The 25,476-nt window shown below is 37.3% G+C and overlaps 1 protein-coding gene and 1 long non-coding RNA gene across 8 annotated transcripts in view; one reads left to right on the top strand and one right to left on the bottom strand.

The window, feature by feature from the left end:
• Positions 1–25,476, bottom strand: part of ADAMTS18 (ADAM metallopeptidase with thrombospondin type 1 motif 18) — a 188,900-nt gene that overhangs the window by 40,099 nt on the left and 123,325 nt on the right. For 5 of the 6 annotated variants that reach the window (XR_005823583.1, XM_040571013.1, XM_040571012.1 and 2 more), the window contains 6 exons: positions 11,397–11,679; positions 7,433–7,632; positions 6,621–6,704; positions 5,609–5,768; positions 4,867–4,972; positions 438–575 (listed from right to left, as the gene is read on the bottom strand). Coding sequence is in view for 5 of the 6 variants with exons in the window: in XM_040571013.1 (XP_040426947.1) it covers positions 438–575; positions 4,867–4,972; positions 5,609–5,768; positions 6,621–6,704; positions 7,433–7,632; positions 11,397–11,679 (971 nt within the window). In the remaining variant the exon portion in view is untranslated. Of the gene's footprint in view, positions 1–437; positions 576–4,866; positions 4,973–5,608; positions 5,769–6,620; positions 6,705–7,432; positions 7,633–11,392; positions 11,680–25,476 lie in introns of those variants that run through there. The other variant, XM_040571015.1, reaches the window with a different exon arrangement.
• On the top strand, positions 13,967–24,937 carry LOC121076580. Of its 2 annotated transcripts, none has more exons than XR_005823588.1 (3): positions 13,967–14,250; positions 21,731–21,844; positions 24,793–24,937. It is a non-coding gene; the product is annotated as an uncharacterized LOC121076580 (long non-coding RNA). The 2 variants fall into 2 exon arrangements; XR_005823589.1 differs by lacking the exon at positions 24,793–24,937 and adding an exon at positions 23,342–23,532.

Raw genomic sequence — 25,476 nt, 5'->3', positions numbered from 1 at the left:
TATTCATGGAGAGTGAAATTTGTTGTTTTGAAATGAGGCAGGAAAAAGACACTTATACTGCACAGAGAAGTTGTGGATGCCCCATACCTGGAGGTGTTCAAGACCAGGTTGGATGAGGCCCTGGGCAACATGATCTAGTGGGCAGCATCTCTGCCCATGTCAGGGGGTTGGAACCAAATGGTCTTTAAAGTCCCTTCCAACCCAAGCTGTTTTATGATTCTATGGCTCTCTGATTCTATACCATACCACCTATACACCTCAGATGTATAGTGTGCAGTATAGTGTGCAAGTGTGCAGGCTCAAATAGTGCACTGGTTTCAGCACATTTTAAAAGAGGTAAATTTCACACCTACGTAATTTTTATGTCTGTTCAAGAGTTCAAGGCCAGTTACTAAGATACATTCCCTGACACCGGTCCAGATTAACATCTGACCTACCTGAGAAATTTGTTGAGATACTGCCTGCTGCATACAGACCAAGAAAACACACCATTGTTTCCCGTAAGTGTAGGAGACATAATATTTCCCTCAGCTTTTCTACAAGGATTTCCTTCCCCATCATGAATCATACCAAAGCTGAAAAAGAATCATACATGAGAGTGAAAATTTACATTAATCAGAAGCAAGACACAATTTGTGGCAGAACAAACACATTACAGTCAACACCTCTGTGTTTGAATTCCACAAAAGGATGAACACATATGCACAAACCACCATTCAAATGACTATTAGGATGAAACAAGCTCCAGTTAATAGCATTCAGACTTTACTGTCATCATGCACTTGTATGATTAGAAAAAAATAGTCATTTTTCAAGAAAGACCCATATTGGTGATGGACAGGAGCTCTGCAATGTGAGCTGATGACAAGACATTGGCATCTAATTACCAGAGTTACAGACGGTTTCAGAAGTTTTACAGTTTAACCATTGGTCTTTTTTTCATGAAATTGTGCCTGTTTGTTGTATCATGAATTGCCAGTGAAAAATTCTATCTAACATCTGCTTTATAGCTTTATATGTCCACCTTGTTGGACATACCATAACAAGCCAAGAACTGATTTTACTTGGAGTCTACTGTGTCTTGGAAGGAACTCCTAGGGGCAATGGGGGGGGAGGGAGGGGGGGAGGGGAAGGAGGGGGGGGGAATATTATACCGTCTATAATAAGCCTGCTCTGCAGATAAACAGATGATGAATTTCTTGCAAAATCATGGTGAAAGAGAAATATTATGAAAAGTTCAAGTCACAACTATACTTATATGTTTTTGCAGCCTTAGTCAAATGGGGCCAATCAATGCCAAAATCAGATTTATACTCTAGGTGCCCTATTTTCACGTCTCCAAAATGCTAAGTACCGTATAGGGAAAAAAAAAGGCTAAACAAACAAACAAAAAAAAGTGACTAATGAGTTGTGTGGATAATTGCAGCAGAGAAATTACCCCAGATTGATTTTTCCTCCATGTGCCCTCCTATCTCTCTCATTTATATCCATGCACCAAAAAAAAAAAAAAAAAAAAAAAAAAAAAAAAAAAAAAAAAAGTGAATGATAATAGCACCACTTCTGCCATTTTACTCAAACAAGATCTTACTAATTGTTATTAATCCTTGAAATAAGGGAAATGCACAATTAGTACATGTACAAAGAGAATCCTATTGATATGGATGGAAGTAGTGATTCTTACTATTTTCAGTCACAGCTGTAACTTGCCTATGAATCTACCAGCTTAAAATATGCAATGTTCTTGAGCCTTTCTTTGCCTATTGACAACACGTGCTAACATAAATATTGCGGAGATCAGAACCCAGTGAAATAGCAGTTACACAGCTGGAAGAATAAAATGTAACTCTCCTCCTAATCTGAGGAGGAACTACATAGCTGCATTCAATCTGGAGCAAAAGAGGTGGGACTGAATAAATAGAATACATGTTATGAATATAAAAATCTTACACTTTTTCTAATTTTGGGCACTAACTCCTCTCAGTCAAATCACTTTCTTTTCCCTGCCTTTGCTGTCCTGTCATTTACTTTGTCTAGACTCTTTAGTGGGAATATTGCCTCTTACTGGGTTCTCTGCTCAATCTGCAGTATCATGAGGCCCTGCTTTCACTAGGAGAGGTGTTACAATAACATGAAGTATAATAAGCAATAATAAAAGCCACATTGAAAATGATAAATGATGTGGAGCTTATGGTTATAATAAATTTAATTTTCAGACTTTGTTTCACTGCTTTATATTTACTCACTGTACAGGACATCTGTGGATTTCAATGTGTTTTGAATAGAAATTTCAAAATCTGTTACTTCAACATTGTAGTACATTGGCGACTTTATGAATGCAATGTGTGCACATGCAGGGAATATCTAATTTACTGGGCTTTATCCTCTACTATTATAAATCATTGCAGGCTCATCAGAGTTACTGCATGTGTTGCCACCAGCTGAGGATCCAAACTTGCTAAAATATATGTCTCACTCTATAAATGGACAAAAAAGTCCCAACTGAGCTAATATGTTATAATCCTTTTTAAAATGCTAAGTTTGTTCACATGCCTTACCGTCAAAGAATCCACAGTTTTAAGACCCACTCACACAATGGGCTCTGAACTCCCAAAGGAAACATTAAGCTTTCATGTAAAAACACAAACTACTTATATAAAACCATAAAAAGTGTATAACAATTTACGTGACTCAGTGGATGACAGACAGTGTGATCTATACACTATACAATACCCTCTTAATATGAAATACTTAGGTTAATATATTCACAGTGGACCTCAGCACCTATAGGGTGGCCACAGTTTTTCATACAGCAAGACTTTGTGTTTCACTGGATCCATATTAATATGAGATCAGTGCAAAACAGTCAAATCACTCCATTTATTTTACTGAAGTGGATAGCAGTACCAATCCTACATTTGAACTGAAGTTTCTCCTAAAAATTCTGAGTTGGTACAGTCAGGAGAGAACTGTCTGAAATGATGCCTGACTCTCAAAGACACACAACGGACATTTAATGAGCAGAATGAGAAAACTCCAGGAAATGTCCTGTATGCATCATCCTGTCAGATAAGAACCATGGTCTGAACCTTCAATAATTGCCACAGGGCACCATTTTTTCTCCAGGACCAGAGCACAGTTTGAAAGCACTTCTTAACCTGTTATATAAACACTGATGATCAATAGATGAGATCCTAAATTTTCAAAATTGCACTGAACTACCTTACACCTTTACATGATGAATCGTGTACCGTTTCCAAAGCCACATGCTGCATGCTGATTGTTAGGATTGCCAGACAATAATTCTGAGGACATTTTTCTTCCACAAATCTCTGTATCACAGAGACCAAGTTCTATCATTTTACACTTCATATTAGGTAGTCTCAAGGACATGAATATGAACAGATGATAAGAGTTTGTATCTGAGGCAGTTGTTTTCTAGCAGATAAGATGCATTTCATTAGACAGGAGTATGGAAATATACCAAAAGGGCACATAATATAGGAATCAACGGCAGTGGTGAAAAAAGAGAAAAAAACAACCAACCAAAAAAAGCATTTAAGAGGTTCCAAGTATAATCTCTAAAAGTGAATAAGAGTAAATGAAACAAAAAGGAGATTAAACTACTAAAGGAGATAATTCTTGAAAAATAAGCTATGGGCCTGATTCTCTCCCTAATACTGATCGAAGGGCATTAAAAATCTACTGAGCTCAGTGAAACTGCATTAGTGTGCCAGGAGGATGAAGCCATATACATTTTACATATTTGGTCCCACTGAAAGCATTGTCTCAGTTCCCATGGGCTTCACAAGTAGCTGGATTATTCTTTAATTCCTTGTTTCCCTTCAGACCTGTGAAAGGGTCACTCATGTAGACATTAGGTCATAGTATATACTGTAGAGCATATCTGTACAATGAAAACTAAATAGTCCTGATTCAGTCATGCAGAATCGGAAGGATTCATGCCTTGAGCAAACAGCAGAATATAGGAGCACTACTTTTGAAGGGTATTATGTGCAGAAATGTTGCTGTACAGAATAATGATCCTATGTCCATGTTTTCTCTAAGCCTTGATTTCAGGTTTGTCCCACACTGAGAAGCTATACTTCCATACTACCAGTGGTTAATTAGAATCCAACTTGAGCTATGTTAGAACTGAAAGTCAAAAACATGTAAAAAGTTGTGAAAAGGACTTAAAATGTATCTGGAGAAAATAGGACAGTAAAAACTAATTGTCTTCTTTAGATCTTAATTCAACAATTCAGAGAATAGCTGAAGCTCCACACAAGACTACTGATTTTGCTTGAGGGACAGCACTTCTTAGGAAAATGACACTCTTATTACCATAGACATCAAATGGAAATCCAATGGATATATGTACAGAAAGGCTAAAACTGCCACAAAGGTTGTTCTTAACCAAAACAGTCATTAAATAGGTGAGAGAAGAAGGAACAATAAATTGAATGGAATGAATGGCTCCCAGATTCTACGAAACACTGGAGGGGACCTCTTTAAAAGACTCTGAGAGATTGCTTCTTCATACTATGAGTTTCTGTGTCCCTTCTGATTTTGGAGCTACAGCACTGATACTAGAAGCAATTTGTCTACCAGAACATAATAGCAGGGTGGGAAGCTTGTAGACTTAAATAATAGCTTTTATTTTTTGTTCTGGTTATCATCCAGAATATGTAAAGCATCAAAAAATAAAAATACAATACACGCTCCATGGGCAGCTGATGCTGTCTATATTCTAATAATTGCTCTCTGTGATCCATGGGTAGCTGATTTATATTAATTGATGGTGTGTTTCCATTCACTTACACATTTATTTATAGAAGGAGTAGGTAAGACTCATGAAAAATAACTTACTTGTGTCCAGATTCATGAGCAATTGTAAAAGCCAGTCCAAGGCCTGTATCTTCATTAATGGTGCAACTACGGTATTTGCTGCACATTCCACTGATAGGTGCAAATCCTGAAGAAAGGAAATGGTAGAAGAGGTTGTTTCTTTACAGAATGCTAAGTACATATATCATCTACACTGTTCCTAATAAGCCGCTCCTATTGTGTCACATGAAGATGCAAGATGGCTATCTACTTCATCAGTTTTATCATGTAAGAATTAAAGCAGACTTATTTGACAATAAAGGGACTCCTGTATAAGAAGTTAATGCAAATCAAACCCAACTCTCCAAAATGCACTTTACTGGTAAAGATTATTCTTATAATAAAATAATAAAATAAAATAAAATAATAAAATAACATAAAATAATAAAATAAAATAAAATAAAATAAAATAATAAAATAAATCAAAGTGGCTCAGAGTTATTTTCAAAATCTCAAGTATTCCTTGAAGAGGTGAAAATCCGGAAGGATGTTTTCAGATAGCTTATTTGTCCACTTTTTCTGGGGCAATAATACTGGAAATACTCCTTTTCTTCTAGGTAACTCAAAGAAATATATGTAATAATAATACAGCTCTTTCCTGTTCAAGAAGTTTAACATTATATACAACATTGGCCTTTGTTATTTGAAAACATTTCAGTCTCTGTGAATCAAGATGCTGCTGTTGACATCCACGAGTTTCTCTGAACGTGTTTTCTTACCATACCTAAAGTATCACAAGGCTCGTTTTTCCAAGAGCAGATATCAAAACCCGTAAGCAAGATGGCATGGTCATGACGTTTTCCATTCTTCCCAACCAGAGCAGATTGCCATTGACAAAAGCTGTTCAGTGACTGGTCTGCATGGTGGTTAATCAGTAATCCACCCTGTAGGTATTTCACAGACACAGAAAGAAGGTGCTTGCATCAGTATTTGAGAAAGGTGCTTGAAGGAAGAAGAGTTGGTTAGGGAAAAGGGAATTATTTTTGTTTGCATTTTTCCTATGTGAACTTATGCAATCCTGTATTTACCATTTGTGATGACCAATTCAGTTGATGAATGAATCTATTAGAATTATAAATTAAAACTGAAGCATTCACCAGACACAGATATTTTCAAAGTCAGCAGTTGGAATACAATAAATAGGGATTTGATTCCTGATAAAACTGAATACCAAAATATTTTTAACCTTGTGATTAAAATTTTTGGAGATTTCTGTGGAGGAAAAATATTATCCAAGTAGATTAACCCATCAAAAGTTGCTTCTCATCAGGAAAGAATTTTTCTTCTTGTCTTTCTGGACCATTGCCAAAAGAATCAGCTCCATTCCCACCTTCTGTTACATGCTGTCTACAGTTTGGAACTTTTGACTCTTTCCCTCTTCTGATCATCCCACTGGAGAGCCTACTTCAAAACCTACAAGTAGATTTCTCATTCCAGCCTTCTCCAGGAAAATGTTGGAAACTGTTAAGTTTTATCTTATTGGATGCATTTCAAAGTTTCTAAAGAACATTTATATGAAAATGAAGGTTTTAGTATCAAAAGAAAAAAGGAAAAGCAGTGAAATCTAGAAAACAATTTTTGAGCTTTTTGTGATTTCAATCTTCTTCTCACACTTCATGTCATAAGAATGACAAAGACTTCTAATGAAAGTTCATGTACATAACAGAGGAACATCCAGTGTTCCCTGTGGGCCTTATCAAATGAAGTACATACCACAAAATTCTGATACAACTTACAGGCTCTTGTTCCAAAAGAAGAAGGCTCACAACAATGATGTTTATGTCACTTCCAATTGTTCCATCTTTAAACAAACTAGAGACCTGCAGTGATTATTGAAAATGAAATATCATCTAGATGTGTTAAAAAAATCTTTTTTAAATAGACATATGTATTGAGTTATCACATTCACCTTCATTTTTCAATACAAATTAATGGAATTATATACCTTGTAGAATTAATCCAAAAGAGCTTCACCCAGAATTATGCCCCAAACCACTCCACTTATTCAAAACACTTGAAAACTTGATTGCAATGGGCTTTGTTCTGTCCTTGTTCTCTTAGATCAAGTGTAATCAGTGTCAAAGTTCAAGTTTTGAAGAAAAAATTAAAGGAGAACAAAGCCACAGAGGAAAATGCATTTCTAGTTATATTATTTTTCTCAAAATAAATTTATGCTTTCTCAATTTTTTGTTTCAAGGAGTGACATCAGACTAAACAGAGTAAGACTCATGAAACTAAATAAAAGTTTCGGTTTCAGCATACCTGATTTCTTTGTACTATGCAAGACATATTTTAAAATTTAACATTTTTAAATATTCTCCAAACATTTATATTTTTTTACCCTACAGTAGTGTTGTCAGAGCTGTGATAATCCAAAAAAATCATTTTAAAGAGTTTTTTGGCCTAAGTAACACATCAGATGAAACTTGAAGAAGAGCTTGTCTAAGTTGTGCCTGCCCTTTCTGGTATCACCATTTGTCTAATGAAAGATACTCTGACATAACAATATTTCACGGGGAAAACATACTTCAGTGACATCAGATCTTACCATATTCATAACTGTTAAAATGTATGTTGTTACATTTTCCTTGCCATGTTTCTCTAACATTTTTTTATCTGCCACAACAAGGGTTTCAACATTTAGACTTCCATTTTTCTGAATTTTAGCAGATGATCTTTTGAACCTAGAAGAAGTCCCATACTCATCTGAGCGAATGTATGTCTCTTCTGTGGGTGGCTTAGGTGCATCTAAAAAGGAAATAAAACTCAGTTTGGGGAAGGATTCAGATCACCCATGATCAGTTTCATCAGATAAGGAAGTAACACAGGTTTAGAGCCTTATATTATTTTTACAGGATGTGATTTAATACTTATGGGTAGGAAGTTCTTGTATATTTATTAAAAAAAAAAAAAAAGAACTTGATTCATTCTTCAGGGTAGGATGGCTATAGGGGGAGACGGAAATAGGAGAAAAAACATATGCATTCTGTAAGCAGTTCAAAATAAAGAATTAATCTAATAAATTGGTAGCATCTGTGGCCAAAAAAAAAATACACACAGAATTTTTAACAGAATGCCTACATTTGTCCTGTCCTTTTGATAATATCCAGAAGTGTTTGGCATGTGATACTTACATAGCAGTTGATTAAAAAAAATCCTTTCCACAACAGACGTCCACCACCAGAAAGGAGATACACCATAATTGTCCAGAAAGGAGACACACCACAAGTAAGATTCCCATCAGCCTGACATTTAGATTGACAATAGCCTTCTATTCAGTGGCAAATTTACCACTGACATTGGTCCTGCTGGGAATGTATTTATTTAGCATAGGTAAGCGTCAGGAAACAGCAATCAAGGCTTGACAACAGGATATGCGCATCCAGTCTGCACACACTAATGTTGGCTTCACTTTTTCCCTCTGTACTTGTATAGCTTGGTCAATGTCACAGTCATGGAATGGTCTCCAATCCATTTCTTCAGAGAGACCGAAATGGGAAAGGAAATCTATATTCTACATCCTATAATTCTCCTATTGCTCGTTGCTTCTTTTGCCTAAAGCTACACTGCCTTGGCATTAAGAATTAACTCAAAGGCCACTTTTTAAGGCCACGTTAACTATTTGGATAACAGTACAGTTTGTTTGTTTGTTTGTTTGTTTGACACAGGATGTAACATGATGCAAGTGAAGGAGCCTCAGGTAATTCAAAAAATCTTGCCGGTGCCTCATCAGAAAGTTAGTCCAATGACAGAGCTACTTCCTAGCGTCTCAAGCTGGGAAATCAGGAATACCACAGAACGGACAACAGTAATCTGCTTTCAAGAATTAAGTCACTCTGAACTCTATTTAATATTGCAAGTGACTGTATTAGTAAGATTTTAAAACACCATTCATTATAAACAATTATCCTTTACAAGCTCAGAGAACTCCTCTTCTGGAAGCACATCAAGACATGAAGACATGCCTCACCCAAGAGTAAAGCATTCAGTTCAGGGCACATCAGTTTCCATGTTTTGAAAGCAATACAACTTCAAGGCACTTGACTCATAAAAAATGGTGCTTATATTTACATGTCCTGTAGACTGATCCACAGGCAGTGGAGTTTTGTTCTTGGATTAACTTCACTGCTACTTATAAAACCTATGCAGCAATATGTTTCAAGCATGATCTTATGACTACAGTCCAGTCAATTCTCATGATCTAAAAATATTAAGATTGTGAGGAAGAGTTTGAAAGATTAACCGAATTCTCTAGTGCTTACAGATTGCCAACGTAGGAAATTTCAAATGACGATGAGCTGGACAAGCTACCTTTATGATCTTAGAAGTGGCAGCATGGTCATCCCTGTTTCTGTTCAGCAAACTTGGATTCATTCTTAAGTTAGGATAAATTAACTTGACTATAGGCAGTGTTAATAGCAGAGGACTGTCTTCTGTACCACTGCATACTCAGTTCTTACACCTTTATTTATTCAATCTAAAGTTTTCTGTCTGAGGTGGCTGGATTGGATGTTGCTGAAAATTTCAAATTAATATGATTCCAGATCTCAGTAAAAAGAAGACCAAGAAAAAAAAGTCAAAGCAACAACAATAAATAAATAAATAAATAAATAAATAAATAAAATTTTCTTCTACATCCCTTATTTGCCCCTACTCAACTAAATGATCACATGTGATTTTATTTGCAGGATTGCATTGTATTTGGTGAACACGAGAGAGATTTGTTCGATATATTAGCCAAGGTTGGGTGTGGAATTAGGTTGTGTTTTTTTTAAAACTCCTTCCCCCTTTCAGAAGGTTGCAGGTATGTACAGCATGAGGTGAAAAACTGCAGGATGTGAAAATAAAGAGTTGCATGGTTAAGATAATTAAAGGAAATCTTGTTTAATTGGATTCTAACAGTGCATCTGACACCAAGTTCCTAAGTGATGATGGGTAAATCACTTACACTAAACTCACCACAGCTGGATGCTAACTGTATGTTCTTCATTTACCAGGAACCCAGCTCAAAACTCCAGCTAAAAACTCATGGCTTTAAGTGGAATCACTAAACATACACAATTACAGGAGTATATATTCTGATAAGTATTTTAAAGGAAAACTCAACTTATTGATTTGGTATCCAGCAGCAATGGTTATTTTTGACATTTCCTGTGTCTCTGGAGTCCTGCTTCTAAGACAGGAATAATGATAACATCTTTTCAAATCCCAGGAGGTTTTGAAAATGCAATAACCAAACTGTGTTCATTTATTACAGGGACCAGCATTATGTAAAAACTAAAGACATGAATAATTCTGAATTTGGACAAGCAGTCATGGGGGTACAGCAAATAAGGAATAAGACCACAGTGGACAATGCAAATAAAATTAAACACTGCAGAGCAGAATAGCTAACTTAGCACCGTTTTGTTTGCTTTGAAGCAGGCAGCAGGAAAACCAGACAGGAGGGGGAGGGAGTATGTAATGAGGTAGCTTTGACCTGCATCAGAATGCAAATATTTACGGTTGGAATCACAGACTTCTGCATCTGGCATTTGAGGTCTAGCTTTCAAATCAGTGAGGAGAAGGATTTTTGAAGAAGCAGTCACTTTTTAAAGAGCAGTTTCCTGGCTTCAGATAGGCCTCACCCTCAGCCATCTTTTTCACTACCTCCTTTCTCATTCCTTCCCTTCTATTTGTTTTTCTCTGTCTTCCCTACATGCCTGTTGAAAAAGGAACCTGCTCATTTTCTCACAACACAAGTTAGAAGCTGGAAGAATGTAAGTAGACTGACAATGTTTTCAATACTGTGTGCAATCCTGGAGACCCTCCTTAAGCAACTCAACTCAGAAGCAGATCAGCTTTCAAAGAGAATCAACTGAATGCTGTAAGTACAGATATAGGGTCCAAGGGGGCTCTAAAATGTTCAGAAATTTGAAGGCCAAATGAAGGACTCAGAATAGACCTTGGCAGGATACTATGCTCCAATATGTTTTCTAGGAGGTGGCTCCAAAATTTTATTTGAACAATTTACGTGGGAGGTTCTTTTTGAAGATCTCAGTTGCTGAAACTTCCATTATCAGATGGTGAGCTCTGAAAGACTTATTCTCTATCCTTCCAGAAAGTAGTGATTTGGAAGGCTTCTCCTCCATCTTCAAGCCTAATTAGTTCTATTTCCCCAGACTAACAGAGAACAGTTTAGGGACTTGGCATCCCTAACTGTGCAAAAGCAGCAATCTAAAACAGAAAGGCTTATCAAAAACTATTGCAATGTCAAAAAAATCAGACAAGGGATCTTTTAATCTAGGTAAAGTAAAAGAGAACTAAACAGTGATCTGATGGCTTAATAAAAAAAAGATGATGACAAATTTAAAGGAAGAATCATATTTCCCATATCTATTTCCCTTTATAGCCATACTATCCTTAATTATTATGTCTCCATCACATAGGTGACTATGAACTGCACCTAAGGATCACCATACAGTCTCTAAGAGGCACTATCTCAAACAAGGAGAGAAAGTTTCCTTACATACATTTCTTGCGACGTCCACAAAAATGTTGCTTTTGAAACCTTCCATGGTGGTAACCATTCGCTTGAGCATGATACTCGTGGGAAGTGTGATTTCTGTGATGACCAAGAGAAAAGTATTTGGGATTGGACTCTACTGTGTACCGGTGCACCTTTTCTTCTGCTGTTCGTTTATATAATACATGAGGATGATGTCCAGCAGGTGATGTGTAGTTGTGCTCCTGTGCTAGCTGCTGAGGTAATGGAGATATAAGGAACTCGATCTTCTGTGTCCTTATCAAACCTGACTAAAAAAACCAACAACAAAACAACAGCAGAAATTAGAGGAAAGACTGTCAAGGTTCACAGCTGGAACATGCTAGCTCCTAAAGTGATCTCCCACCAAAGCCTCTAGACAGACTGAAATGTACTCCTCTAAAATACATTTACTCAGGATTTAATCTAGATAGTCTTCCCAATTAAATATTCATTGTTTCACTTTGAAGACGACCAGGTGTTATGTTTGGTAACACAGAGAACAAGAATGCTGTACCCCACAGCATTAGCATAGCACCTTCACACAGTGTTGTGACTAATTTTGTAAGCAATATTAATCCAGACATAAGGTTACTCTAAGTAGAAACCTAAGCACATTATGGTGCAGTGGTGCAAAGTTAAAGCATCTAAAAATTTTAGTATCATCATTCAGTAATCAAGTCCCAGCAATTTAATCAACATAAAGCAGTTTATATTTTTGCCCGCATACAAATGAAAACTGATCAGTGAAATCAAGTATCTTAATTGTTTTCCTTTTTGGATCCCTAAAAGACTGAAATGAGTATGGGAAAACTATGCTGTATTTTTCACATAGTATCTATGCATAAAACTGCACATGTGATGAAGTGTTTCCAGGATCAGGGCCAGAGAAATGCGGGTGGCACTGAGGAAGTATTTCCATGCAGCTCATTAATCAGTTATGATTTTATTTCATTTCTCGGTTTTGTAAAACACGTTGTAATAAACACTCCTTTTTACCAAGTCAAAAACCACGAAGTTTCATCAGGTAATTCTATTACATTATATACATAATACTAGATACAGATTTTTGTTTTGGATCAGCGGAGCTCTACCATGTGCCAATACCCTCCTGCCAAAGCTGACATCCCATGAGGACTACATTTCTCTAATGCTTCAGAAAAATATGTGCAGACAAACAAATGTCAATTACAAACCATCTTGTTCGACATCTTAAGTCCTCAAAGCTCATGATTCCACCTCCTTCCTCAAAAAGCATTCTTTGAAAATGTACATATTAGACAGGTATCACATATTCCCTTCTGAAATTGATGCTTTCTTTAGCCTAAACTCCTGCATCCAGAATGCCAAGGATATTCAAAAGAGACTAAATTTTAATGACTTATACAAGCACTGTATTTCTTAAGGATTTGTGAAATTTTCTGTGCTTTCAGAACTGTTTCCCATGAGGAAAACTCAACAGAACATGTAAAGCAAGTGAAAATAGAAAGCTACTTGTAAAATCTTCACAGCTTTAACCGTTTTCTAAGCTAATGCTAAAACTGACTTTAAGTCCAGTTAAAAGATTTATCAGAGATATGGAGGTACTCCATAGTCTATAATCAGACACTATGCCCTCTTCATGGAAATTCACTTCTGTCTTTCCAAATCTATAGTATCTTCACAGTACTCCCCAGTATAAGCATTTTTCGTGGGGTTCTAATAGTAGTGCTCCTAAAATAGTACCATGATCTTCATTTTGACAATAGAAGAGATTCCATATTATGAACTCAGATGATCAAATTGCTTCCTGAAAATTTATATGAACATAAAAATAGATGCTATTCTGATTAACAATTTACCCCCTCTCCTCTCTTCAACACAAATTCATAATTAAGCATCTTTGTCTATATCTACTTAACATTCTAAAGAAAAGTCAAAATTGCGCCTGATAAATAAGAGAGAGACAACGTTGACAAGAATTTAACTTTCCTGCTTAATGCCATAAGCTGGCATATTTCAAATGTCAAATCACATTTGGTAATGGCAAAGTACTTTCCTGTAGGGAAGAAGACTAATATTTTAATCCTTATGTTTTGTGTCATTAAACAATTTAAAAGTGGTTCTGAGAGGCAATCTTCATCTGCTAGAGTGCACTGATAACTGGTCACTGCCTTTTTTTTTTCTTTTTCTGATGTAAAACATAAATGTAGTAAATCTGGTTTTTATTTCCCCATTTTAAAGGTTTCCACATCTGAAATTATTCCTGTAGGATTAATTTTGTAAATGATTCAAACCATATGGAACAAAGGGTTTTCTACATTTTCCTGTAAGAAAGTATCCCTGATGTACACCAACTTCTACCAAATGTAGCTCCAAATGTAATTTCTATATTTAACATTATAAGGGCAGATTGAGAATTCTGGAGAAAAAAAAAAGGCAGAGGGAGTTCTGGACCCTGTACTGCATATTGCTACACTACTTCATAGGCTGTAACTGACTTTAGTGCCTTACAAAGGTATTCACTTTTTTTTTTTTTTTCCCTCAGCAGAAATGAACTTGAATTTCCAATAAGACTTCTTTTCTTTGTGTTTTGCATCAGACATGTCCTCCAAATTGAAAAATGTTGTGAGAATGAAAGGTATCTTCTTTTGGTAACATCTAGTTTTATGAAGTTGTCATGAAGAAAGGGGAAGTGCCACGGAGCAGCCTGGTTACTCACTAAATCACAGATCATTTTCCATTTATTTCAGGTATGGGATGGTTTCAAGGATTCATATTAAAATAACATCTTCAGTAATTCAAAAATAATGCCGAGAATGCTGACTTGGCTTCTGACAGAGATGCACTCCTCTGGATTGGTGGTAAGTGGGCAATTGGGCAATAACAGTCAGATGCTTTTCTTGCAGGTTCTTGAATTTTAGCCTTAGATAAAGTAAAACGGTCTATGGCTATGGTCATGTTGTCTGGAAAATATGCCAGCTGAGAAATACCAGAGCACACAGGCAGGATACTAGCACAGAAACATCTTTTCTAACTTTATACTGCCAAGGAATTACAGCTCCTTGAAGAAGGCCAGGTTTTGGCTAGTCTGTACTCCTGGGCAGTGTAAGTGTTAAAAAAAAATAAAAATGTGTTCTTTGTTCTTTGGAATTTTTCCTACAAATACATGAAACATCAATGTAATCACGAGTTATATGCAATACGGTTCTCCAGCTCAAGTATTTCAGTAGATGAACAATTAGTGTCAAAATTGTCATGGAAATTTTATGCATTAGGTTTTCATATTGCCAGCATAGCTTTAAGTATACATGTGCTTATCCTTGAATCAGAACTCAATAATACCTTTCCATTAATTTTGATGGGTTTAGAACCTGACAAGAAGAGGATTGGATAGGTCCAAGCTGCATTTTTCTCTTCAGATTTTCTGCAGTCATAACACTATGAGAGGAAGCAGGCTGATCAAATCTACCATTTTTAGTAAGTCTAGACAACACAGCATGAAAATGACCAGGGACTCCTATCTATTCCCTCTTCGCTCTCCCACTGTGGTTATCACTAACAATAGCAGTAACTGTGAGAACATGGTGGAAAGGAAAACCCAAGAGACTGCTCAGTTGGAATTTGCTGTTCCTTTTTCTTCCCTCACAACACATACTTGCTATGTTTCTGTCAGGGATATTCCATACCATTGGGAAGTAAATTGAAAGACATACGTTGATCTGTGTGGATAGCAAATAATTCTGAATCAGTAAATTAGAGGAACTTGCAGTTTGCTTGCAAACAAGTTGAGAAGAGATGAGAAGGCAACGTTCCTCCCACTCGTTATTTGTTATGAAGTGTTTGCTTAGCTCTGGGCAAAAGGAATTTTCAGACTGGAATACATCTTTGTAAAATTCCTCAGTATCAGGGTGCTATCACCAAACTAAGGAACTTGTTCCATATTCTGGGTATAGTTCAAAAGGAGGAAGAATCTCAAAATGAAATTTAGACAAGGGAAATTACAATAAAATATCTGCTTCAAGATTTTTTTAATAGATTATAACTGAAGAATAAGAGGAATGCTTTAAAACATTGAAAGTTCATCTTAGCTATTCTAAACCAAGTAAATCTTCCACGATTTCAAATCTACATAAAATGGTTTTGAGAGTCCCACTCTAACATACCTGTTTCCATCATTTGCCTTTTACTGAAACCACACAAAGGCTGCTCCCATTTGTCTCCCCCTGTGTTCTTAGACTCAGAGTGAACAATCTGGGAGCTTACTGGTTAGTAAATCTAATTCATTCTGATGTTTCAGCATCTCCAAAAAACAGACAGTCCATAAGAAACACAGCACTGACAGTGAGAGACACACCACAAAGAGGAGGATTTTTCAAAACCTATATTTCTTACCTACAAAAAAAAAAAAAAAGAGGTTCTAAGATAGTAAAGAAACCCTTGCTCTACACTAGAACAGCTTCATGGCTGTGAGTTCTCTGTTTGCATACAAGGCATTTTCATTAAATGCTAATAAAATTAAAGGTAACAGCTTGGCCACACGCATAATAAAATTGCAGGAGTTTCATAATCCAGATGCAAAATGCAAATAATGAGGTAAGAAGCCTATTGAAATGAAACTGATAATTAAAACATATGAATAAATTTACTGCAATGTCTCTGCTAAACAAAACTACTTAATAATGACTGACACAAAACTGAGTTACAGTTTGTACAGACAGGAATATCTCAGCTAAAACAAGTGCTAAAAAACATGTGCATGTACTGTCTAAGCAATACTTCTCATTTCCAGAATGCTTTATTCAATGTTATAAGTTTATATATAAAATCGAGAGTGCTAGAAACATTCTGTCTAAACTGGTAGCAGCTATAACCATGGCCAAAGAAGTTAATGAAGTCTATACCATTAGGTGAGTGTGCATGTACTCAAAATGAAAAATCTCTCAAAAAGCAGAGTTATATGTAGTTTCACACCCATTAAAATGATTCCAAATATTCACACAAAGTTTTAAAAGACTTGACAAAAGGCCAACTGAAATTGGCATAAACCTTCCCACAGACATCAGTGGACATTGATCCAAGACTTCTGTTGTATTATTTCCCAACTGTCCAGCACACAAGTCATTGATTCAAACATCTTAACGAGAATTACAGCACGTATCAGAGGCACAAAGTACAGCTTTTAGTTCTACTTAAAATAAATAAAAATGTAAATGTAGAACTTCCTTGAAATGGATAGAGTAAGAACAGATGACCTAAGAACAATAGTTGCTGGTTATTTAAAATTATCTGAGGTCCACAACCACAAGTTGCCTCTATATCTAGAATTCACTTTACAGTATTTTGGGACCATCACATGTCACAGCATACTGGAGCTTTTCTCCTCTTCGTAGTGAAAACTCAAGAAATGACCTTAGCTACAGTTCATTTTAATTAAAGCCAAACTCTTGTTTTCTGCCCTGACGTGATGCTAGGTTTATGGGCCTTTAGCATCACAAAAGACTGTTCTCCACCTTGCTGGAGGAGGGCCTCCCCTAGCTCATATGTCCCACCTGTGGGATTTTTCTGCTAGACCATTTCCAGTACTGGAATCATGAGCATCTTAGAAGCAGAAAGAGAGAGATGAGTCCCTTCCATCAGGTTTTATAGGTGGATAGTGGTAGTCCCTTTATGAAGTATAGATATGATCTTCATGTTTGAGACTAGCCCTCCATTCAGTCTGCATGTGGTCCAAGGCAGCTCAAGGAAAGCCAGCCGAGCAATGTAGCTGCTGAGAGACTGGGCCTATTAGCTCAAGCTCAGCATAATGTTTATGTGTCTACACGGTATTTTGTAACAGAGCTAGTTCTTGGCCAGCAGCTTGGAGAACAGCAATGGTGATTTCAGATCCATTTCAAATGCATGCTCAGAGATGGCAGTCCCCCATGCATATACCAGCAGCCTGCTACAAAGTCCCCTCAAGATGACAAAAACTGCCAGCTGTTTAGAATGAGGTTTGGGTCTAGCCTTGAAAAGGGATATACAGTTTTCTCACACATGCCATGAATTTTTCTTTCCTCCAAAGCAAGGATATTCAACCAATACCAGTATAAGGCTGTTCAAAGCAATCCCACATCATGTGGGCAGTCTAAATAAGTAATTGTTTCTTAAGAGAATGTGTAATGAGGTAGACTCACCTCTTCAGACAGGTTAAGGTGGTAGAATGAAAAATATGTAAGACTATAACCTTACTACAGTCATAAGCAAAACTATTTCCAATAATTATAGCCACCAGCATAGTACAGAGTGACCTGAAATAGTAGATACCTGATATCGCTAACTGACTTTTTGAGCGATGGGTTATTGAGCACCTCTCAGGTTAGGGTCAAAATGTCAATACTCTGGAAACTATAATCAAAATGAGAAAATTAAGATGTGAAATTAGGTAGAAAAAATACAAGCAACATATCTGGCAAAGCAGAATGAAGGAGCTGAATTATGGAAAGTATTGCACAGGTGAAAGATATCTTTACCCATGGGAAGCAGCATGAGCAAACAGCCAAACCAATGGCAGTAAATCATGGTAATTAAAGAAGTTTGTTCCCTCTCTGCTATGACCTACAGCCCCTTTTCTGGGTGGTTGCTGCAAAGGCGACAGCAGTGGCAGCTAACAGAGCTGAAGTGTATTTTGCCTCCGTATTTTGTTTCTGTTCCCCTCAGAAGGGCATTTCATACAGATGCACCCATGTTACTGAAGCACTGGGTGAATTAAAAAAGGTTCTGAGACACAGCAACAGGGACAAGATCCATGATTTTCCAACATAAAGTGACAGGTCTGGCCCCCTAAATCCATCCACAGGTTGTTAAATAAATAACTGACTTTTAGAGTGCTAAGCACCTAGGAGCTCCCATTGAACTGAACATTCTATCTGAACTGCAAGCATTTCCAGAGTGCTTTTATACCAGTTTGGGAAAGAAAATGTTCTGGGAAACTAGTGAGAATGGACTCTCATGAGGTTTCCAATAATACACATGTATTATTGAAGTCAGAGATCCCACGAGTAAAACTCAGAGCATTTTCATTTTTGATCCTGTCCCAAACCAGGCAGCACAAAGTCATGCGAACACACTAAACAAAAGAGAATTTATGTTAACTAAACTCTTCCCTAGCTTTTATGTTTGCCAAACAAATTCACCCATTCTTCAGAATAGCATCGAGTCTGTACATGGGCAGTTACTGACGACTATCCCAGAATCAGAAAGGTACAAATGTAATGTTTTATTGGTCTGGGGCCCTGGCTGATGAGGATAACCTCAGCAGACCTTTACTGATTTTCACCAGATTGCAATATCTGGCTCGGTACCACACTAAATGTTTACGTTAAGTTAATGGACTTTATACATACTAAAATATTTTTATTATGAAAGAAACATTAGAATCACTGGTTGCCTATTTCAATTTGAGAGCTCTACAGCTGATCACGTTTCTGTAGATTCTAAATGACTCACAAAATAACTGAGTCTATTCTGTTTTCTAACATAGATTTCTTGCAAATGTAAAATGTTAGGAATTCTTAACAACATAACATTTTAGTATCAGAGGATCTGACAGAAGGAGAGTAAGACATTTAAATTGCCAGTCTGAATTAGTCATGAAAGACTACTCTGTTTGGCTGCTCAAAAGAAGTGCTATGCAGAACATGCAGCAATTATTAAAACGAGGTAACAAAATTGCATGTCTTCAATTATTCCTATATGAACAAAGACAATGTTATCTCTGAATAGTGCCTTTGTATTTCTGCAGTTGACTGAACTTGTTTAAAACATCTTTATGCAATCCTCCGTCAACAAATGGCAAATAAGGAAATACTCTTATTTGTTCCTCCATTGAAGGTAATTGAACGACTCACATTGGTATTTAAATGTATTAAACTGGTATTTATTGCAGGGTAATGAGATATTCTAGAAGTAACACAAATCTGATTGCTTTGCCAAAGATTAAATACTTGCTCATACATAACTGAGCTTCCTCATTTCTCATATTAAAAAAAAAAAAAAAGTAGGCATCATAAATGAACAGAAGAAAAGTACTAATGTAAAGTACAGCATTATGACGCAAACTACAGACTATTGACATTTAAATTAAGTGTCAAAGTTTTGCCAAGTGCACTCAAGATCACTTCATTAACGATTCCATCAGTATGGGCACTGACTGTTTGGCTCTTTGGCTTGTTACAATGGTTCTGGAAAGCAGTTAGCTAAAACCAATTGCTTGAATTTAGGCTTGGTAGCTGTACAAGCAGTTGGGTATGGCCTGTTTAAGCAAATCCCTGCAACTGTAAGATAAAATCTAGATATTTTATTAGTTATGACAGCTCTGAAATCCATCACAAAACAAACAGGAAACAGCAGGATTGTTTTATGAATGCATTTATGCTTCACTTTTCCTAAAAAGAGGCAGCCCATACTTGTCATGTGCTGTCTTACAGTTGATTAGTTACTTATGCTACACCAAGTGTAACAGACCAACTGTCTTCAAAAGGTAGTTTAGTTAGTCCCCTAAACTAGTATTGCGTCTAACAGAGTTCATTGCTGGATTAGGACTTAAGAGAATCCTTTGCCTGTGAGAGGAGCCCTACCTTTAACTCTGAAGCATAGGAAGTGCAGCCCTCCCTGTCCTCCCACTCTGTGTAGGAGCACAAAATAAAAGCACCATTTGTATTCCTCTTAAAGCTCTGAAATGTGACTTCAAGATATCTAGATCTTTAACAGACCTTTGGACAGGGCAGAAAGTCGCCCTATGGATGGTCCACTATGAATTATTCATACTGCTCGAAGGATTAGGTGCAATGAAAATGCACTGGCAAGATTCTCCTCCTCCGTGTTTAGCCAATGCATTTTATGTTGATGAAATTCAGATGTACTAATATTCTAGGGAAACTGCATGCCTTGTCAATCAATCTTCTGATCCTATAACTGTGATAAAGGCAAAACCAGTAAGACTGTTCAGGTAATAATGACACTGAAAATGAACTGCTTAAAACAAAAGAACTGATGATAACAGATAACTAAAATCAGTACTTAGAGATTCTTTTCCATAGGAACTCAGCATTAGCAGATGTTTGCTTGTTTCTGATAAGGAACATTCCCTCATAACGTACATGCAGCTCCAAACATTGGAAGTCTTGAATCAGGTCTTGCATAATACTATAAATTATGAGTTTTTTTTTAATAATGCTTAAGGGCTTTGGTGTTTTATTTGCTTTCTGATTTCTTGAAACATTTTGGATTGAGTGTTTAACATTTTTTTTACCCTTTATGATCATGTGTACTAAAGTCATACTTGGTCTCTTTTTTTTTTTTTTTTTTTTTAGTGAAAACTCAGCTTTTCCTGTGATGATAGGACTTTGGCAGCTAGGCTTTTCAGAAGAGTATTACAAATCATGAGTGAGAGTGGCAAACAAGTGTGAAAGGCTTCTTCTGCCCTTTAAGACACCCTGTTGAAGTTGCAGCCAAGACAGAGAGATACTTACTAACCACGCTCAGACACCACACAGGACTAGCTGATTGCAGACCCTTCACTCTGTTCAGAGTGGCTTACAATGATTGTGTCAAAGCCCCGCAGCGAATGTTCTAGACAGTGGCAGTTCACTACACATATCTACTTTTCCCCACTGAAGATCCTCCAGATAAAAGCTTCAGCCTAGCAGAGCTGATGCAAATGAATTTGAGGGGGCAGAAGATCTGAGCCTGTCTGACCTGGGATAATTTGCCTTCAAACAAAATAAATCCAGCTCTATTCCCGTAGCAATTTTATTTTGCTATGAATAGCTCAGGCAGCTCCAATAGTGAGGAGCTCGGGTTACATCTGATTGCCAGCTGTATTGCTTACTAAGAAGTTAGGTCAGTGGTTCCCAACCTTTTAATTTTCCTTGTTGGAGTATACATTGCTATGGATTAGTTACATGAGAGAGTGGTCACAAAGAACTCTGTAGGGAGCAAAGTATCAGCTTTGCTGATATTCCACATACACAGACATATACATATGTTGAAATATCTGTGTGGGAAGGGGAAAGGGAGTGGAACAAAAGAGCTTAGGCCATTAAGGGAATGGAAACTAAGAAGCAAAGATGGCGCAAGAGTGAGATGTCAGGCTGGCGCCTGGGTTATCTGGATTAAACTCCCAGTTCTTCAGTCATTCAGCTTCTCCGTTCCTTATTTCTCAGTTTTAAAGGCAGGGCAGTATACTCTACACCGCAGATGCTCAAAAGAGCCTTGTGAAGACTCGCGTTTGACTCCAGTCGGGTTGTTCTAAAATGCCTCTGTCTCCGTCACTACAAGCACGTGGCCTTTCTCCCCCTGCAGCCCCAGCCTTGAGGATGCCACTCAGCAGCTTGAGCTCTCATCCACTGACAAGTTGTGCTGAGCATACAAGGTCACGGTAGCTGAGTACGTGCCACCTAGCAGGGCTCCACATTGGTAAGTGCCCTGTTCAAAGACACATTGCTCAAACGTGGCTCTGCCCATGATTTGTCCCTCATCACGTCACTAGATGGACTTGTGCCACGTGTCCCCAGTCACAGGACTCACAGTGCGACACAATATGTGACCCTGAAATAATGTGGTCACATTCACTGGAGTCTGAGAAGGTTGATAGGTTTGCTCATAACTAGGAATTCCCTTGCGGTAATTCTTTATACTTCACACATGCCTATAGACGAAATGTGATTGCTTAGCATTGCTGCAAAAGGGGGAGAAGGAAAGAATAAATTTCATCTTCTCTTTTTTTGCTGTAGTCATCTCTTCAAAACAGGACAGTAGCTTAAGTGTGTGTAAATCATGTTTTCTTTCTAAAAAATCAGTAGAACTGTAAATGCAATTCAAACCATTAAACCTGAAATACAGGGCAGTATCATTCCAACAATTTAAAATAAGACCTCACCATTTTCTCAGGTTTTTCACATTTAGAATCCTGTACAATGACAACTCCATGTCAGATTTAGAGATACAGTATCCAACAGGAACATCTTTAGTGTCCTGGTCTTAATTTAGAATGGGCATTTGAATAAGAAGTGAGTTATTTGCTAAGCTAAATGTTGTAACTGCATGCTGTGAAAAAGTCACATATTTGTGGGCACTGTTTATAGCCATGAAACCTGCCTTCACAGTATTATATTCCCAAGTATTTCAGGGGTCCAAAGATTTGTTTTCCCAATTGTAGCCAAAGGTAACAAGCTACCAAATGGTGGTGCCCAGATATATTGCCCTAATTTCTGTCCTCCTTCCAAACTGTGCATACACACACTCCTCCCTCCCACAAATTAGGGTATGTTTTGATTTTAAGGGAATGATGCACAAAGGTGAGCATGCCAACTGTCTTGCTGGTTTTACTACTGAAATGAAACACAGGAAATCTGGGTGAATTTGGCCCTGTCTAGAAAGGTTTTTAATACAATTATAAATGAAAGTTTGATGAGAAATAATTTTCAGTATCATTTTCTAACTGCAGTAATCTCTGTAGTAGAAACAACTTTGACCTCATGCAAAAACCACCACAATTATGCCCTGGTTTGGTATGAAATACAATACCATGCCAAAACTGTCCTCTTAAAATGGAAACAGTATCACTACCTTAATATTGGTCCAGATTTTCAGCATAAAGTGAGCTAAATCCATTCCTCAATGCAATACATCAATTTACATCCTGCCTGCTGACAGGGTCAGAGTACAACATACAAGTCTAAACCAGTACTTGGGCTGTTAACACAACAGTTTCCAAGTATTCAGGTCTGTGTTTGACTTACTGCCTAGACCTGCAGAGCTACAGCAGTCATGAAAGATTACATTGATTTTACCATAAGCAGATTTTAATATAAGCCTATGAATTATGAGACTCTTTAGCAGGGATGCATCTTAAGAAAAGCATGTAAGATGGTGTGGGAATATTTACATATTTCTTTTCATTTATGAAATCAGCTCCAATAAGCACGTCTGAGAATCAGAGGACGAAAAAGATGATGAGGAAAGGACACAAAGGATTCTGTTTCTACAGAGTCCTGTAGAAATTCATCCAAGAAGGGAAGCCTTTGATTCTTGTGTCAGCAAGCACACATTTGTTGTGATTTTCAAGCAAGTGAATAGCATTTCTTCATCAAAGCATTTGTACAGTAGAGTGTTGTCAATGTACTACTTTCTAATATGGACTGTGGAAACCCAAAGATCTACCTAACCTTGTGATGATCTCTGAGACCTCAAGAAATGGTAAAAATAAAGTGACAAAGGGAACACTGTACTTGAAAGTGATGTTTTCTTCCATGAAATATTCTCTATATTAAACTAGTCCAAGAAATCTGCACATCTGTTGCCATAGGAGTTGTCACTTTCTTAAGCACTATAGGCCTTCTAGTTGAATTAAAAATGCAGTAAAGTCAAGGGAAATATAATTATATGGAATTTGTTGACAGCTTAACATGTTGCAAAGTTATAAAAAGATGGTTAAAAAAAAAATCAACAGAAGATTCAGCAGGGAAAATTTCCTAGGCAGCCTGACCTTCTTTCTGCAATGAATCTACTGAACGGTAGGTTAAGTAAAGGTCAGGTAAAACATAGGTTAAGAAAAAAGCTCCAAGAAGAGGAATGTGCTGTCAGGGTCACAGAGGCTCTGGGACATCAAGGAAGTGTTTGAGAGGTACAGACACATCAGGCTCGTATGTATATCCCAGCCCCAGAGCCTGCATGTGCTCCCTGCTCCATCCTGGCAGCAAAGAACACAAGACCTGAGCTCACACCATGCCATGCCAACAGCTGCTCTCTGTGGACTTTGGGCACAACCTGAGTGAAGTGCTGCACAGCTTAGTTGCTGTTGTATCTTGAGCCCTTAGAAATCAGGATACACTTGGTAGGCTGAGAGGTGCTGCATGAGTCAAGTGTGCATCAAAGCACACCAACTCCCATAAGGAAGAGATCACTTGTCTACAGCCATAGGCAGGAATTAGGGAAGTGAACATGAAGAGTAAAAAATGTGTTCCCCTCATTCTGAGCCTCTCTGAACCTCAGTGTTGCTTGCACAGACCCTGATTTATCATTCTCACATTAAAACTTCTCAGCTATCTCCTGTCCCCAGTCCCTGTCTCTCACCTTAGTGCATCCCTAACTTCCCCCCACAATAATCTGGCTGCTCAGTGGTCACACAGGCTTTCTTTGGCTAAAGGGCCTGCCAAAAGACCAGTGGCATGAAGGTAATCAAGTGCTATTCATGCCTACACATTTCCCTACATAAGAATATATGTGCTTCCAGGAGTTAAAGTGCAAGCCTGCCACTTCTCTGTGTGAATTTTCCCAGCCTAATGTGTCATGCCTAAAGATGTGACTGTTCATGCAATCCATCTGGATCATCAGTCATTTACTCCACCTTTTCTTCTTTCCAGGTGGTAACATAAACAGAGGAAAAGCCAGAAGGACCTCTCATTGTGAAACATTTCCTCTCTTCACAGCATGTTACACTATACACTCCTCCCACAGCATAAAACCAGCAGTGTTAATGTTGTATGGAAGTAAATTAGTCACAAATAGCACCATAGGGAACTGAAATACTTTGAATGTATACCATATAATCAGGAAATGCCCGCCCTCTTCATCTGCCGGGAACAAGGAAATTGAAAGCTTTGTAATTTTAAACTGGCCATCAGTTGCTATGAATCAATCAACCATCTCGCTGTGGAGAGCTAGCATGCACAAGGAACGCTGTGAAGATAAGAGAGGGTTGAAACTACACTCCCCATCCTGTTGACATAGTTTCAGCCCAAGATTCCACATTTGCTCTCTCCTATCCTGGACTCTTCTTTGTACACCTCTACTGAACTCCTCAAAAGTGCCAGAATAGGACACTGGACTTTCATATTTTTTCAAACTATTTATACTACTATCAATTCTCACAAATGTCATCAAACCTAAATGTATTTTTTTTGCATAAGTAAATTGTATAAAATAATTTATGAACTCATAACAACTTCTTCCTTTAACAGTTTTAATATATAATAATAGAAGTTATGCAGGACTGATGTATGTCATGGTCATTTTTTGCAATTACTTTTCATCCATCCACTTACTAC

This window comes from Cygnus olor, chromosome 12 (genome assembly GCF_009769625.2).
Source record: "Cygnus olor isolate bCygOlo1 chromosome 12, bCygOlo1.pri.v2, whole genome shotgun sequence".
NCBI lineage: Eukaryota > Metazoa > Chordata > Aves > Anseriformes > Anatidae > Cygnus > Cygnus olor.
The sequence above is the reverse complement of the archived record's forward strand: the minus strand, read 5'-3'. Positions and strand labels throughout refer to the sequence as shown.